Raw genomic sequence first — 18304 nt, 5'->3', positions numbered from 1 at the left:
AATGACTCTAGCCAGAAGTGCCTTACCAAAACCCTTATATTTAAACAGTTGCACAAATATATATTTTGGTCTTGAACGTATGTAGATATTGGGAAGCTCATATGGGTATGTTATTCCCAGAGCAAGGTATTGCCCAAGTATGTATCCATGCCACTTTCTATATGCTTCCATATGCACTAGCATGAATTTCTCTGTATAGAAATAGTCACCTGAGAATCTGCCCTGAGCTTCAGATTTGCAGTTTAATAGTACAAAAACCATAGGCATCTGCTGGTATACTTAGCAAATTATGTTACGTTGAATATACACTGATGTACTGACCGCCACCACTTTCATTGATCTCGAACATTTTCAGGCTGTGAAATAGCTTTGGATTTGTCACCAACAGTCTAACAGCAACAGGTTTATAGCTTAGTATAGACCCAAGGAAGGACAAAAGCTATGACAGCTGCCTATAAAGGGTTAGAAACTTTTGGATTGTCTCATTGGCTTTTGAGTTTGAGACAGTTTGCTTTCAGTCATTTGTTGACAACAGTTAATGTGCTTCATTCTGAACAGCGTATGGGATATGTAAATGCACATTTCCTGAAAAACAAAATAAAAACTCTGCTCCAACACCAAGGAAATAAAGCAGTCATGTCTGTCACCAGTGTTAGAGGCAGATTAAAAATGCTGTGTCACCTGAATTATAAATTTCTACAACTATAAAAAGACAAACAGTAAAGTACAAAATCCAATGTTTTCCAATGGAATCACTCTCACAACATCCTGTGTACCCAACACTGTTTTCACTTCTGCTATTAACAGAAGATTAATGTTCATGGTATTATAATTTTGTCCCAGATTGTCTTTTATTCAGATTCCCACACATCTTGCCGGTGGGTCCAGTGCTTTGGTAAACTAAAGTTTTACACAATGCAGCATAACGCATGAAGAAAAAGAGGAATGATTATGAGGTATGACACTCTGTATAAGTGCATTGGTGCGAACACCACAACAGCAACAGACAAAGGAAGTGGAAGATGTACTGCGATCTTCAACAGTTTACTGTAAAGAGAAAAAAAGATAAAACAATTCTGCTATTACCCACAAGATGTATGGCATATAAACAGTGCAGATGTTTCTGAGGAAGTACCACGGAGCAGCCTTTCCCAACCAGTGTGCCTCCAGATGTTGTTGGACCACAACTCCCATCTCTGCAGAAGAATATTGACAACCCCACAGATTTTATAAAATTTAGAATCGGTTATAGACAGAATCTTTCTTTTAATCTAACTTAGTTCTTTTAAAAAATGTATGTTTGATTGCTGGTCTGTGACCGTAATAAAGTTATCTATCAACTCCCATCAGCCTCAGCCAGCATTGCCAATGGTCAGCAAAGATGGGAATTGTGGTCCAACAACATCTGGAGGCACACTGGTTGGGAAAGGCTGCCATGGAGTATCTAGCACTTGTAGATTTTGCATGAAGACTGGCATTGCACCACCCAACCTTTTGGCAAAACCTCACCTGGCATTTCAGTGTTGGAGCCACATTTGAACAGGGCTTTGATATGGGAAGGGTTGATTTGGATCATCATCACCCCTGAAATGGGGTGTGTGGGGGATCATGGGCCTAGACTGTGTGTAATTGTAAGCCAAACTACAGCTTACCATTAACAAGCAAGCATGCTGGTGCCCAGAAAGAAAATAAAGGGTGCTCCACTCCTACCTCACTCCTGCTGTTGCCACACTGCCCAGAGCTAAGCCATGGTTTAGCTTAGCATTATGTGTGAGCCTGGGCTTGTAATTTGTCTCACTCCACACAAATGACAAATTGCAACCATTGTTTGTTCTTGATTTACCACTTGTGGTTTGCTTAGAATAGCAAACCACAAGTTCAGGTTTGCATGTAACACGAAGCCAACCTATGGCATAGCTCTGGCTGGTGTGGCAGCAGAAGGATTGGGGGGGGGGATGAAGTGGCCATGATTTCCCCCCCCTCTGGGACCTAGTACACTTGATTGTTCATGGTAAGCCATAGTTTGACTTTCCATCATGTGCAAAATAGTCATGGCACAGAATGGGCCTAAATACATTGAACATGACATACAAACTCGCAGATGTCATGCAGGCCTATGGATGAAGCACTACTATAATTCATAGGGGCTAGCTGGACTAAGGGTCTAGTATGTTGAGATACACACCCAGATGCAGAAATGCAGCTTCTTAAATATCTGTAATAAATGTATAGGAAAGCTGTTGGGTAACAGCATTCCAACACACTAGAAAGAGCAGAAAAATTCAGCTAACAGCATAAAGCTAAATACAAATGACATGGTCCCCCTGAACTGAATTACAGAATTGGTTTTTAATAACAAAACAATGGTTGGGCTTGAAGTAGAAAAGCCTGCTTGGTATGACTGGCATTAACATTACAAGTAGTAGTTTGAAAAGCCACACAAAGATCTGAAACATTTCAGTAATAAAAGGGAATTGGATGAGCTACTTTTTAAATTTACCAATTATAAGGTGTTTTTAACTAGCCAGGTGGTGTATGCTAGTATTCAACCTGAAAACAACTCTGTTTAGAAATAGGACAACTGACTCTGAAATTACCATATAATGGCTCCACAGGTAAAATGTAACTTGAGCTCAGGTCTTCATGATCCAATCCCAACTCTACTATTGTACCACATAAATCATTTTTAATCATAAACAACACTAGACTGGATCCAGAGTTCTGTGAGCAGAGTTATGATCTTAACGGGGAACTCTCAGGTTTCTGCTCTTCCTTCCTCCCAAAAAATCTGCTAAGAAGAGTTAGGGGACACTCCATAACAACACGGGAGGTGGTGTGGGGATGGCAAGGGGAAATCAGCAAACTTCCCCTACTTCCATTTCCAGAAGCCTTTCTCTGCTGAATCTAAGCCCTTCTGCAAACTGAAGGATCCTCCTATTTATGAAAGGGCATATTTAGATCAAGTTCACTGAAGAGCAGAGAATAAGAAAACAGCACGACAACATAAAATAGCAAAACCGACAAATGGAGATAATGAACGAATGTACCTTGTTTTAACTTTAGGAGTACTTGCATTCATGAGTATCCCCAAAATGGGTGTGAGGAAAAAAGCAACAGATCTACATGGATCAGGATCAAGTCTGATATGGTACCTATCGGGGGGAAAAAAAAGAACGAAACAGGTGCTTTGTAAATAACTGTGTTCAAAAGTAAATTTTGCAAGTGATTTTCAAAGTAGCAGCAATAGAATACTGTAAATGAACTAAAACAGGTGGCTGAGAATACACCAGTATCGGATCACACAAGCAAAAGTAGATTTCGGGGCAGGGGAAGGAACAGGAAAAACTATGCAATATGGTACAAGATGGCAGGCCAGATGCCATTCTAATCCCATAATGAAATGTTTTTTAGCACAAAAAGCCACTTAGAGGCTGGTATCCAGAAAAACAAGAGGTACTAGAAGTGGCATAAAGCTGCCTCTATAGGGTCCAAAAGGTCTTTAGGGCAGTCTGCTAGCTCTCAATATTACCCCAAGAATCAGCTTTCAGAGAAAAAAGAAAATTATTTCTCAGTTCATATCAAGATTTATAAGAACTCCAAGGTTTTTCACAGTATGATTGTGCATTTTCACAGTGATTTTCATTTCCCTCCATTAGCCAGCCACAAATGCAATCCCCTTGTTTCTAATAAGAACCTGAGAAAGCTTTCATGGACAAGTTACACCTATCTTACAGGCTCCAAAGCACGCACAGTCTGGGCGTAGCTCTGGTGCCTGCCACATACAACTTCCATATTCTAGAAATACCTTTTAAAAATAATGACATGGACAGTGCATTCGTATACATGTCTAGTCAGAAGTAAGCCCCATTGACTTCAATAGGAATGACTCCCAGGTTAAGTACACATAGGAGGGATTGCAATCAAAGACTAGTACAACCACTTCTGAAGGCAGACCCCCCCCCCCGTTCAAAGTACATTTACTTCCTTCCCCAGTTCCCAATCATTTTGCTGTTAGCACTATACTTGCTTCAAACGTTCACATATGCTTTGCACTTTTTACCTATAAAGGGAATCAGTGGGCACATTTGGAATTTTGAGAAAGCGCACAGACACCACTCACAAAATGGCTGCTGTGGGGCATATGGCATACTGCAAAATGGCATCTGTGTAACACAAAAGGGACCTTTGGTCTTAACTGTGAAAAGGCCTTCTATGTGCATGTAAAGATGACCTCAGGTGGCTAATGAGCTCCAACTAGTGGTTGAAGGCACAAAGACGCTGATTGATGTTTTCTGAATCCTCTGGACTTCCCTTGGCTCTATCAATCAGTTCTCCAATGACAAGCCAGAAAACACACATAAAAACAATCAATGACTATGTCCACAAAGAGACTCTGCCAGATGCATTCTCTGCAGTAAATATAATGAAGAAGCAGACAATGAACAAAAAACCCAGCAGCCCATCCTGCAAAAGGGAGTGGCCCTGAAGTAATCTTTACATGTATGAAGAAGGCTGTTTCAGGTCCCTTCTCCTGTGCATGTAAGATGACCTCAGATGGGACGTACCCAAGCTGACCCATGTAGGGCAGGAAAAGTATAGCCAGGCTGCCTAATGTACTGGAGGATTGTGCTGAAGCACCCTCCTTTCAAAGGCCACCTCCGCAGAGGTGAACAAATCAATCCTGTAGTGCTTAATAAAGGTATTAGGAGTGGCCTATATAGCTGCTCTGCATACTTCATTCAGAGGATCATTAAGTGCAAATGCAGCCAAAGTTGCAGTGGCATTAGTGGAATGTGCCATAACCCTTGCTGGTAGAGGGAGACTCAAGGAAGTATACCCCAATGCTATGCAGGCCTTAAGTCAACATAATAGCGCTGAAGGCGAAACTTTCTTCCCTAATGAAGAATGGAAAGAGATAAACAAAAAGTATTAGACAGAAAGGCTTTGTCCGGGCTATGTGCCCTCCTAACATCCAACGCATGCCAGGCTTTCTCAGTAGGACGGACAGGGGAAGGACAAAAGGAAAGAAGGATCAGTTCCTGTCGGCAGTAAAAAGAGGAAAGAATTTTAGGGTGAAATGAAGGAACAGTATGTAGAATCACCCTGTCCTTGTGAAAGGTACAGAAGTGCTTGTCTACCAAAGGGGAACTGAGTTCTGAGACTCTGTGAGGTGAGGTGACCAGAAATAGAACTTTAAAGGACAACTAGGGAGAGAAACAGATTTTAGAGGCTCAAAAGGCAGCTTCTGAAGTGCCTTCAAAACTTCATATAAGTCCCAGGATGGAAAACAATGCTGAACTGATGGTGATGTAATGGTTGCTCATCGCAAGAAGCATTACAAGAATGGCCCGAAGGCTTTTCTGGAGATAGCGGCAAGATCAATGATAAGGCAGAAGCCTGGCAGTGAAGCATGCTGGGTCTAAGACCAAAGGCAAGGCCAACTTGCAAGTAAGCCAGGATGTCCTTGATGCCTGCCCTGCTGGGTTGGATGCTCCCTTTTCACATACCAAGCAGAGGAAAAACCCAATGTGCCTTTATAAAGGCTAATAGTAGGACATTGTGATGCCATCATGGTGTCCACCGTTGTCTCTGACAGTCCTACCTTGACTAGACGTTGCCATTCAACATCCAGGCGTGAAGATCTAGCTATGCTGGATCTGGATGATGAAGTCGCTCCTGGGGAAACCAATCTTTTCTTAGAGGAAGATGCCACGGAGGATTGGTCAGAGCAAAAATTTCAGAAAACCATTGGTGATGAGGCCAAAAAGTAGGTACCCACAGAACCCTCACCCTCTCTTCTTGGACTTTTCTGAGTCCTCTGGACAGAACCAGAAAGAGTGGGAAGGCGTACAAAAGACCTGCTGGAGGCCATGGCAAGAGTAGCACATCTGTTGACTCTGCTGCTACTACTTCATATCGGGAGAAAAACTTTTCTACCTGATGATTGAGGTGAGAAGTGAACAGATCCACAGAGACCTTTTCAAAGCACACTTTGAACTTGCTTAATAGTGTTATGAGCATGGGGGTTGGGATGGATGATTTCTGTGGGTCCCCTTTCCAGCCTCTGATTTGGAATCCTGTGCCTTGGAATGAGGAACTCTCTGCTGGCCAAATGAGTATTTTGTTAACCAAACAGATTGGCCAGGTAAGATAATGGGCCGATCAGTTGCCTAGCAACGGTGAATGGGCCAGGAAGACCTTTTGTCATTTAAACTCTACAGGAGAGCCTCCCCCCCACTCCTGGGAGCTAGCAGAAGTGTGTTTGCAGTTTTAGTGTGTCTAGAGGACTGCTGGGAACTGGAAGGCAGGGCAGAGACTAGCTTTTGGGCTTTTGGGGTGCCTCCTGCAACCCAGATGGAAAAGCTGGATATCGGACTGCTGGTGCACTGAACCCCTCCATCCTTGAGCTCAGGTTGGAATGTGTGTAAATAAACAAACCATATTTCATAAAGACACCGCAGTCTCCGCTGACCTTCTTCCCAAAGGAAACCAAACCCTGGAAAAGCGCAGGGACCCCCGAAATCTCACCGCTCGGAGATTGGGGGAGGCACGCAACAATATCCTTGTCTATAACCTTCATTCCCTGTTGTGAACCTGCTCCCAACTCAACCACTCTGCCTGCATGTCTTAAGTATTCTGCCCCAAGGGAGTCCAAATGGTTTTCCGCCCAGTCGAGAACGATTGTTGCCTCTGCCTGTAGATTCTTGGATCTCACACCTCCTTGACGATTCACGTGAACCTTGATGGAGGAAAAGCTTCCTCCTGTGACCAAACTCCTTGAACCATATGGCCTTCGCATATGGCCACCCATCCTGACAGAATACCATCTGTGGCTACTATCACTTTCACTCCCCTTAAACGCTGGGCTCATGTTTCCACCAAAGCAGAAATCCACGCACCTGCTGAGACAAACACCCATCAGTAATGTTGAGAAGCTATATTCCTTTGGAAGGGGAGAAGCGTCCACTGCACGGGTCGAGAGTGGTACCTCGCCCATGGAGTTGTCTGTATCACCAAGATCATGAGGCCAAGCAACTCCGCTAGCTCCATGAGACCACTAAGGACATCATCAGAACAGAATGGGAAATGGGCTGCCAGAAGAATCTTTTGAATCCTTTCTGGAGACAGTGACAAGATTCCCTTTTCGGTGTCCAAGAGAGCCCCCAGATATTGTATTCTCCAAGAAGGGTGCAGGTGACTCTTTTGTTGGTTGACAAGAAACCCATGATCCTTAACACAGGCTAATGTCATTTGGACGTCCTCCCATGCCTTCAGTAAGGATGGCGATCAAATTGGCAGGTCGTCCAAGTAAGTATATACTTATGCCCCCTGCAGCCTGAGATAGGCCACCAGGGCAGCCATGACTTTGGGAGCCGATGACAGACCAAAGGGCATGGCCTTGTACTGAAAGTGCGACTCCTTGACTGCAAACCTGAGATGCTGCCTGTGTAGTAGAAGATGGGAAAATGCCAAGCATCTTTTGAGGTCTACGGAGGAAAGAAATTCCCCTTGCTTCAGAGCCTCCTTGATGGACAAGAATATCTCCATCCAAAATTTACGACACCTGATGTGGCTGTTCAGGAACTTTAATCCAATATTGCTCTGAACAAACCATGTTTGTTGGGCATCGTAAGCAGAAACGAGTACATACCCTGGAACCTCTCCTCGGGCAGAACCAGCTCTATTGCAGATATACGTAGCAAATGATGGATGGCCTCCTGGAACCTGGCTGCTTTGAGTGGGTCTGAGGACCAAGGGGAGGGTACTCCATTTTTCCACAAAGCTTATGTTGTTCCATTTTTCCGCAAAATTCTTCAGACGTCCCCCTACCAGGGGAAGAGGATAGTCAGAAGAGCTGCTTGCCTCCACAGGAAGAATTGGATCCAAAGCAAGAACCGACACCCTGTTGCTAACAAGTTTACAGTACCAAAATGGATGGTTGGAGCATCCATCCCTTTCTTTTCGCACAGGTCTTGAACCCTGAAAGGACTGAATCAGTAAGTATAGATGAAAGGTATTTCAAAAATTCCACCCATCCTCCTTTTTCCAAGATGATGGCATGGCCTTCTTTTCTCTAGATTCGACCAACACCTTGTCTAAAGTTGTTTCTCTGAAAGCTTCCCTCTGATGTAGGGCTCTGATGCCGTTAGTGCATGCTGAAGCACCTGTCTCCCAATGGCATAGCCAAAGAGACCTCCTTGTGAACCCTCCTGCCCTGAAAGCCCCTGCTGCAAACTGCATAGCAACTATGGAGGTGTCAGCCATAATGCCGCTGCCCTCATAAAGGAGTGACTTCCGGTACCTTGCTATGTCCAATGGGGAGGTATCCAATAAGTCTTCCAGGCACAACAAGGAAGCTCTGTTAAAAGCAGAGGCCACCACCCCTGCCCTGCATGATAAGGCACTGGCATCCTGCACACTTCATAGACCTCCATCCATTTTCCGCTCCATCACCGCCTCAGAATTCTTTGGGTTCAAAGATGGGTTCAGTAGCCCCCCTTCAGGAATATCCATCTGAAGTTTATCCGTTAACTGCTCCGCCAGAACTGTTGCTGTGGGATGTTGAACTCAGATTTAAGTATCTTAGGCAGCAGGAAAGGAAGCTTCACCACTGTGGAGTTTGGGAGGTGATCTGGACACATAGTAGCAACCCTGGAGGAAGACGGTACTGGCAGGGTCTCTTTTATTTGCCAAGTCGAAAGCTTCCATCATTTTACTCAGTAAGGGAAATAGAGGACTCCTGAAAAAGGCAGCTGGACATTACCTCTTCAGATTCTGATGTGCCACTCCATTCCTGTTCATCCAAGATGATCAAACCAGAATCAGGGCTAAAAGGATCTGGACCTGCCATCGTCTGTCCAGTATGTTCCCTGCTGCAGGCAGAGACAGAAAAAAATGCCAACCTCCTATGAACATTGTAGGAATCTGGTGTTGTGAACGGCTGCATTGGCAGATTTGCCATAGAGTAAACAGGTAAGCACTCTGCTGAGTATTACAGGCAGCACCTACCTGGGACTCAGGCAGCTGTGCAATTCCAAATGTTGTGACTGTCTTTGGAAAGGCTGTTTTTAAGACTTTCCTTAAATACTGAAGCATTTGGGCGTGCAACTATAGTGATGGCAATGCAGCAGGATCAGACTGGATGACCTGTGGGTGACCCACTGTAGCAGAAACTGCAGGTACAGAGGCATACATGGCTGAATGGAGACCTTAATACTGCACTCTAATAACAGTAACCTGCCCACTAGCCTGTATCCCTTGGTAGAGGAACTGGGCCTGAGTTGTGGTGGTATGACATTAGGCCTGGGTTGTTGGAGCATCCAAAAACCCCACAATGTCCCTGGGTGAAGACTGAACAGAAAAAATTGAATGCAGAGTCTGACCTCTCTCATCATCAGACAACTGATCTTCAGCCCTGATGATTCTGCGCACAGCTCTCTGAGCACCTTCATTACTGACAGAACCATTAAAACTGTCCCAGCTCCTCCTCTGCAGCGTTTTCATGCCCTGGGGAGGGAAAAAGATAGGGCCCCATTGAAAGCCCCGCCCTGCTTCCTTGCAAGCTAGTGGTGAAAGTTGCTGTAACGCTGCCTGTAACATCACCTGGCCCACATCAGTAGACATTGCCACAGAAATAACTTGGGGATAATTGCCCAAGATCTGCTGTGCATTGGGAAAATTAATATGGGCCATAATTGGTGGCGGGAGCAGCTTGAATTTTCCAACAGGCTCAACAGATTTCACCTTATCATTCCCCACAGCCCGAGAGCATGGCAGACCTGCTTGTTGACGGGCTTATCACTTGCGGGGCTTATGGGGACAGGGAAGTGCTTGAAACGGTGATCCGAAATGGCGAGCAGAGCGGTTGCTGATAAGCTGTATGAAAAAAGGAGACTTAAAATGATGGGCAGGCAAGCCACTGACAAGCAGGAGCCGCTTAAGCAACAGAGTTTAAAAACAGCATGAATTCAGAAGCCACTCTTATAACTGAAACATAAAAAATACAGCACCACAAGAAAGGAGGACAGCTAGGAAAGGCAAACAAATGCTGCAAAGGAAGAAAAAAAAAGGGATGGAAAAAGTTAAGATGTAAGGGAACCCTGAGAAGAATGAATCAACCTAGAGCAGTAATATAGGTCTGAACCTGTTGAAGTGATAGCAGAGAGCACGTGAAGCAACCACTCTAGTGAAGGCAGAAAGAACTGATACAGCCAAGGAAAATCCAGAAGATTCAGAAAACAGCAACCAGTGTCTTTCTGCCTTCAACCACTAGGTGGAGCTCATTACCCACCTGAGGTCATCTTACTTGCATGGGAGAATGGCTGCCACATCTAAAAAAGCAGAAGAAACAGGAACACAAAACAGTGCAGGCATACCCTGTCATCTTGTGCATTTTTGAGGGGATATTTACTGAGAACTTTGCAGGTGCCACAGGAGGTACTGGTGAGTGCAGTGGTGCCCACAGATGTCGGGTTGACGATCCGTGACCTATAGACTCCATTCCTGCCTGATGTCTTCTGATGACACAAAGTTCATATATGAATGCTGTTATAAACTTCCCCATTTTTAAAACCAATGCCCTTTGAGAGAGTAGCTGAGTTAGAAGCAATACATCATGGAAAATTGTATAAAACCTGCAAGTTCTGGAGGTTACCTGAGATTATTTAGCCAATAAATTAAAGATGGACAACTGAGCAGCGCAATCCATGTGAGCAAATTGATGACTGTGACATGCATCTTAATACTATCTACAATACTGTCAATGGCTGTGGTGCTGATAGTTGATGTTGCTGCATCTGAAAGGCCATCCACTGATCCACAGTTCTTTCCCACTTCTTTTTTGGAATAAAGTGAACTTTGTTCAAAGTTCTTTGGCGACTATAAAATATAAATATATGTATTAAAAGATGATAAAGTTTATTGTGAAGTTAAAAGTATTGAGTAGTACAATTTGGTAGTAGCGATGTGGCAAAGATATTTTATTGCCACTTCCCTTCCCAATGCTGCCTCTTTCACCACAACAGGTCCCTAGGAGATCACACCAGAACTGCCTGTATGCCTGCTTGTTAGCCAGACAAAAGGCAAAACACCAAGGGGACAAAAGGCAGAGGGATTTCTATGTGAATAAGCCAATCAGGGGAAGACAGCTCTCAGGAAGGTGAGGTGGGAAACAATAAAACCCCAAGAGAAGCCTTCTTTTCACCACTACAGCAGAACCCTCCCCCGTGCCGCCCTTAGGTGACAGGCTCACAGTCTGCTCACAATGCTGGTCTCTCAGGTTCAGGTTTGGCGCAACAACCTTCTGTTGTCAGTAAGCAACAGGAGATATTTTTTGTTTTCTTAAAAAAAAAAAAAAGGCATTCTGCTAAATCCTGAAATGCCAAGAACTTAAAAAAGGTAAAATAATCTGGTGTAACAAACAGACCTAACACCTAACAGACTTACCGTATCAAGGACACTTAGCTCTGTTCTGACATTTGAATGTAGCTTAATAACCTGTAAATAACAAACATCTTTTTGTTAACGGCAACATATTGTCTTATTACTGCAACTTATCACAGAAACTTTATTTAGAGTAAACGATAATTTCTTCCCATCATTTCAAACTGTGAGGGAAGAGCAATATGAGAATGATGGGCTTTGATCGACGCCTGCTTTTGTACAGTAGGAAGCCACTTCTACATGCCCAAGGCAGCCTCCACAAGGCAAAATCCCAGCCCCAGGGCAAATCCCATAAAGCTCTGAAGGGATCCCCTCCCCAGCCCTCTGGAGTAGATGTTCAGTTGGCACCACAGGGCATTGCAGAGGAATTGTCAAAAATCCCCTTGTTGTCTTCTGCCAGCACAAGTACTCTATGTGGAGCTCTGCTCTTGGATAGTTATGATCCATGCCAATGTTTCTAAGCACAAATAATAAAACATTCCTTTTGTTTTCTACCATGTTAAAGGTGTCTATGTAAGATACACCAGGAACATTTGTAAACATCTAAGGAAGGGGAAGCCAATGTGGTGTCAACCCCACAATTACTGATCATTGGCCATGCTGGCTGGAGCTGATGGGAGTTAGGAGTCAACATCTGCAGGGCACCACAATGACTATCCCTGATCAAAGATAGAAATAAATCTTTTTGACTATATAAAAGAACAAGTTTAGAGTAGATTTTAGAGTAAGCCTATCTGAGCTGTTTGATTAATTCCCTATAATATGCATATTTTGGGCCAGTTGGACAGATGTCACAATGCATCGAAGGTACGCATGATAGAATCTTGGTATTGTGTCTTCATGTCCCATTCACCAGGCACACCTGGCCTCACTTCCAGGTCCACTAGACATATAAATGTGGGTGTAATGTTTACATAAGGGCTATGTGCATGAACTTCCATGCCTGCAGGCCTGAATCATACACAAAGATAATCAACCATGCAATTTGGGCAAAATATATCAGATTTTATATGCATGGGTTGTATGCAGATGTGCACCAAACACAGAGATGGCTGGATGACTTGGGAGACAGGACATGCACGATCTTACTCTCTCCATTCTCGTTCCCCATCATGTTTAGCATCTACCCTGTAAGAAGACTGTCCAAACCACCCCATGGCTTAAAGGCTTCAATACTATATTCAGACACTGTATTTACTGTATGTAATTTGGCAGTTAAATACCTTGAAGATGTAATGAAAATAAGTCATTAATATTGCCAATGCCCCACACGTAGCCCAGCTAAGAAAAACCATGGAAGCAGCTACACAGATCATTCTTCGTGTAATCAAACTGTTGTCTGATGGAAGTCCAGATGGTCTAGCAAATGCAAACATTTGTAATTATTTACACAAAAAAGTTTTCAGTTCCTGAATGGTGAAATATCAATCATGTTATAAAGCATAATAAATTATGCCAAACTATAGCTTGTGTGTAACCATAGTTTAGAACCCACACTATAGATTTGACAGTCTAAACCTAGAAGGCACCATGGTTAAAAGCTGCTTTTGTTTTCCATCCTTTTAGTCTCAGGTTCATAAGGTGATAATTCCACTCCAGCACTGCATCCATAATGCAGCAGCCTCTGGAGATTTAGCAACATCCATAACTATGAGAGTCAATTCATTTCACTTTTCTGATACCCTCATTTGCTGGCCAACTGCAAAGCATACTTTGGTCAATTCTTTCATCCTGTTTCTTGGCAACCATAGCTTGCTACATGGAAACTGAGCAAGCTATGGTGTGCTCAAACCATAGTTTTCTCACTTCACATACAGCAGCTTACCAAGAAAGAGGGAATCCTATCATACAAAGAGGGCATACAACCGAAGCAGGCTGACATAGCTCCAAACCATGGGAGATATTCAAGTGTTGCATCCCATCTGTGCAGGGTTTTGCAGTGGGACTTCCTCCTCTCTCATCTCGCATATGTGCCCTACACCCTCCCCAAATCTGCTCCAAAGAGTTGGGGAACTTCTAAAACAAAATTTAGAGGGTACATTGGGGGAGGGAGAACATTCCATTCTACATGGAGAAATCCTTGTGCTGACTAAATAACAGACTCTGCACTACGTTGGATAGAACCCCATAGTTTGGTGCTGCATTTCAACCAAGTTTATACGGGCTGGCGGAGGGAGGGAGGTTTAGTCAGAATATGTTATTTTTCATATATTTCCCTTCCAGTTTTTTAAAATTTGGTATTTATTAATATAACTTATTGATGCCACATCCAGGCTCTCTGAAAATGTGATTTTTAGCATGAAAATCGACTTTTATCTTTCAGGGGGGGGAAAAGCATTATTGTCACTAAAGATCCATTTTTAAATGTATTTAAATTCAGGGAATCAGTCTGCTTTTTAATTATATACATTTCCCAAAGGAGGTCATAGTACAAAAGAATTATAACTGCACAGACATAATGGGGTGATTTAGTTTCTTCTTTTGAATTTTTTTCTAAAGAGAATAGCATCCTGGACAAATACTGAGAAAGGAGATGATTATCTTCTGGCTTTCTGGGTCAAAGTCTAAAGCATGATTATTTGTACTTGGCCCTGGATAAGCTGAGCAGAGTTACTCTGAAAAAGAGGAGACCTAAATAACAGATCACTGTTCTTTGCAGAAAGATCAACTATACAATCCAAGAATTTAAAGACAGTAAATTGAGAGAGAAAGGAAAAATCAAGTTTAATTAAGCCAACAGACATAAACAACTGCAGCTGTATGTTTCATTCTGCCTGGTACAGTAAGTGCAGAAACTCACTCCAATGTCCAAGATCTATAATGGAAAGGCATGTCAAAGGCCTCCTGAAGCCAACAAATGATATCTAAGCTATCTGACCTTCAAAAATAAAAGCAGGATCATTAAAACAATTTGATATGATGAGGCCAAGGAGCAAAAATGGAAGTCAACCACTGCAGAACTAGAACAGAATGGTTGATACCTTGATGAAATGAAAAAGACATATTCAGAATTTGATTGAAAAAGAATAACACTTCAACTGGAAAGAGAGATAAAGCTTAAGTAAACTGCAAGGGTCAGTTTGTGAATGAAGTTCAGGACTTTAATTTTTTTTTTTACCTGGTCAAAGCTAAGTACAATGAGGATAAGATCCTTAGAGATGAATTGAAGAGTATGCCACCCCAATAAGCTATGCCACTTCCAAACATAAAGAGCATCAGAGATACAAAAGGAAACCACAAGTCCTGGTTGTTCACTGTAACAGCATCCAGCTCTGGCAATAGTAATATATCCCAAATTCCTTTTAGCCAGTTAAGCCTGGGGAAAGAAAGAACAAAATTATAGTCACTTGCTTTACTTACTTATGAAAAATGCATAATATAAACCCTAGCTACAAATACCAATATTTTTAATATATATGTTATAGAAGTCTATACAAAATGAGAACTTTTATTGCTTTATGAAGCATTTCACAGTGTAGCTAAAACATATATTAGCAAGGAACTTACCCCAATAAGAATTTAACAATATTAACAATGGGTTCTACTATATAGGGTTTGGCGGCTTTAGTGAGTGCAGGAACAAAATCTAAACAATGGCCTAGAACAAGAAAAAAATATAATCAGATGTTTACAATAAATTAAAAGATCAACAGAAAACCAGAAATATCCAGAAATTCAGAATACATTTTAAGCAATATAGCCATAGTTAAACACTAATTCCATTGTAGTAAAACTGTTATTTACCAGTTAATTGTCTTACTAATGGACATATGGTGTGAGAAAACAGATAGCTAAAAAGGATTTTAAGATAATAGTTGTATTTAATTTTAGACACTATTTTTGTGTGTGACAAAGGATTCTCAATTCCATGTATACATTTCAATGTTCTTTCAGCTTTCAAGTCAGACAAAAAAAAAGCCCTATAGGGCACTAACCAACTAAGTTCGAGTAGACTCACTGAAATCAATGGATGCCTACTGATTTCAGTGGGTCTATTCAAAGTATAACTTGGGTGGGTGTTACCCTAGCGACTGAAAAATCAAACTTAACTCAAGCTTTAGAAATATCTTAATTTTTAAAAGCTCTATTCTGCCATTGTAAAGAGTTTGTTATAAAATTACATTCCTACTAAAGACAATATGCTAAACAATATCCATTGTTTATTCTAACCATATAATAGTTTTGTCCTCTTGGATTCCCAGAGTACCTACTCAGTTATTAACCACTTTCCAACAAATCTCAGTATTTTTAAGGAGGATAAGAAGGTGATTACAGAACTACAAATGAAATGTGCTATGAAACTGTTGTCTAGTTTTATAATGATAAACAAACCTGTGTTTAAAAATCTTTTCACGTAATGTTGTTACCTGTTGAAATTAGGGACCTTAACTGTCTTCCATAAGCAAGAAGAATATTAGAAATAATGTACACAGGAAGGATGCCACCATGGAATCTTAATACCTACAAAACAAGGATGCTTTATGGAAAAATGGAGCATGCAAAAATCACCCCACGTTTATAGAAACTCAGTACTTACATAGTACTTTTTTCCTAAATATTTAATATACATTATCTCAGTAATTCTTAACAATCTGTGAAACATGCCTATATTACAGGTGGTAGGGCTGAGGCTACAACAAAATGGGTTGCCCAAGGCCATCCAGCGAGTTCATGGGTGGACTGATATTTGATCAAAGATGTCCAGTTCATCTTCTTAACCGATACAATAGCTCTCAAGAGATTGTTTCTATCTTCAAAACAACAGAGCTCATTTTTTTCTTTCACAAGTATGAATACCACAGCTTCCATTGTCAATAGAAAGCACAGAGACTGCTACTCAAATTTCAAGTTAGCAAACATATCAGGGTTAGCACCAAAGGGTGGGGATGTGAATGCAGCAATGTTTCTATAATTGTATCTATAAACCCAGAATATGGTATCAATTTAGAACAATCAAGTTTAAGCTTATAATCAGGTGTAATCAGGCTGGAACCCAACCCCATTTTGCAGTCCTAGGTAAGTAGCAAAAAAAATTGTCAGGCCCATTGCATGACAGGTTGAGTAGACTTGTTTTGAGTTAAGACAACTAGAATTTACACAAAACTGAATTGCCCCAATTTATACCACTTCACTCACTCACACAAATGATTTTCAGTTGCTACTCTGCTGCTGACTCACCCTGCTCAGAGACATCCATTTAGGGCTTTTCAGTCTGCTTCAGATTTAATCTTGAATAACGTAATATTGAATAACTGTAATAATCTTGAGAGCTATTGTATCGGTTAAGAAGATGAACTGGACATCTTTGATCAAATATCAGTCCACCCATGAACTCGCTGGATGGCCTTGGGCAACCCATTTTGTTGTAGCCTCAGCCCTACCACCTGTAATATAGGCATGTTTCACAGATTGTTAAGAATTACTGAGATAATGTATATTAATGTCATCTGTAAAACTAACTCACTAATCACCACTGACACCAAATCATTTATAAAATAAACAGCAGCAATCACTGAGGAATCTCACTATTTATTTCCTACATTACAAAACTGTTCATTTATTCCTACCTGTTATTTCCTGTCTTTTGTTGTCTTAGCAGTCCATAAGAGGACACTGCTTTCATCCCATGGCTACTAATTTTCCTCAGATATCTTTGGTGAGGAAATTTGTCAAAAGCTTTTTTGAAAATTGAAGTATGCAGTATCTATCATATCCTATTGGCTTACATGCTTGAGAACACTCCTAAAAGATTCTGAAAAGTTAGCAATTCTAAATGTACCCCAAACATAGTCTTATTTAATCAAAACGAAACCCTACCATTTTCAAGAGTACATTTAAATTTAGTATAGCAATCTTAACATAATGAAAATTGCTACTTTAGTTGCTGTAGGTAAACAAAGGACATATACAGGAACCATGAGAACCATATATTTAACACTATAGAGTACAGAATGATCCTATGCATGTTTGCTCATAAATAAGCCTTATCAATGGGAATTACTCCTACATTCTATGGATACTGTCAAAGCTTCAGACTTTTGAGTTTGCAAAGACCCTCAATGGAGAAGAGGGAAGGCCAGGTTTTGAATATAGTGTCCAGTAATAAAGGCAGTCTATAAATTCTCAGAGTCTGCTATTTTAAACTGCCTTCATAATGCACCCCCTTGCATTCTTTCAGTAGCCTTAATCTTACCCACAAGCCCTTCAGATGGAAGACATACATAATTGGTTCTACTTGCTACGTGGTGATGGATTCTGCCACATGTGTACTAGCCTTATTCTCTCCTGAACAACTATGCCTCTTATCAATTATCTCTAACTTGTTTTCCTATTAAGGCAAAGGGAAATGATTTGTGATCATAACTGCTTGCCTTCTTTAAAATGGGCACAGTGCAGTAGTGGCAAGTGTTAGTTGAGCAGAGTGATCTGATGTTTTGGGGACCGGATTGCATTTAAGGCCTTGAGCAAGTCATTTGTTGGTCCACATTCAAGATATTTTCAACTTTCCAGTTGTAGCACAGATGTAGACTGCACTGTATTGTTCTTGACATGATGTGTGGATGCTATTGCTTAGTGAAAGGACACCTGTAAGCATATGCATGAGCTGGATATCTTATGAACAGAGCATTTTCTGATGGCTCCACACCACCACTCCTTGCACCAGCTCCACAGATGAGAATGGTTTAGGAGGGCTGACAAACCTGGAGCACCCCTACTTTTGGGGCATACTAGACAACACTGTTGTAACTATATTTTTAAACCACACATTACACTAACAGAACTTAATATTTTTATTTGATCAAGTTACAAGTCGTTTATTTCTGAACCTTATAATGCATAAACATAAGTTATCAAGTTAAAC

The 18304-nt window shown here is 41.6% G+C and overlaps 1 protein-coding gene across 3 annotated transcripts in view; it reads right to left on the bottom strand.

Moving 5' to 3' along the window:
* Positions 1 to 223: 223 nt before the first annotated feature.
* Positions 224 to 18304, bottom strand: part of PGAP1 (post-GPI attachment to proteins inositol deacylase 1) — a 67976-nt gene continuing 49895 nt past the window's right edge. For all 3 annotated transcript variants that reach the window (XM_061608159.1, XM_061608158.1, XM_061608157.1), the window contains 8 exons: positions 15810 to 15903; positions 14950 to 15040; positions 14561 to 14758; positions 12666 to 12801; positions 11446 to 11496; positions 10655 to 10878; positions 3048 to 3152; positions 224 to 1047 (listed from right to left, as the gene is read on the bottom strand). In XM_061608159.1, coding sequence (XP_061464143.1) covers positions 909 to 1047; positions 3048 to 3152; positions 10655 to 10878; positions 11446 to 11496; positions 12666 to 12801; positions 14561 to 14758; positions 14950 to 15040; positions 15810 to 15903 — 1038 coding nt within the window. In that variant the 3' untranslated portion in view covers positions 224 to 908. The remainder of the gene's footprint in view (positions 1048 to 3047; positions 3153 to 10654; positions 10879 to 11445; positions 11497 to 12665; positions 12802 to 14560; positions 14759 to 14949; positions 15041 to 15809; positions 15904 to 18304) is intronic.

The sequence above is a fragment of the Rhineura floridana genome, chromosome 2 (genome assembly GCF_030035675.1).
Source record: "Rhineura floridana isolate rRhiFlo1 chromosome 2, rRhiFlo1.hap2, whole genome shotgun sequence".
Lineage (NCBI taxonomy): Eukaryota > Metazoa > Chordata > Lepidosauria > Squamata > Rhineuridae > Rhineura > Rhineura floridana.
The sequence above is the reverse complement of the archived record's forward strand: the minus strand, read 5'-3'. Positions and strand labels throughout refer to the sequence as shown.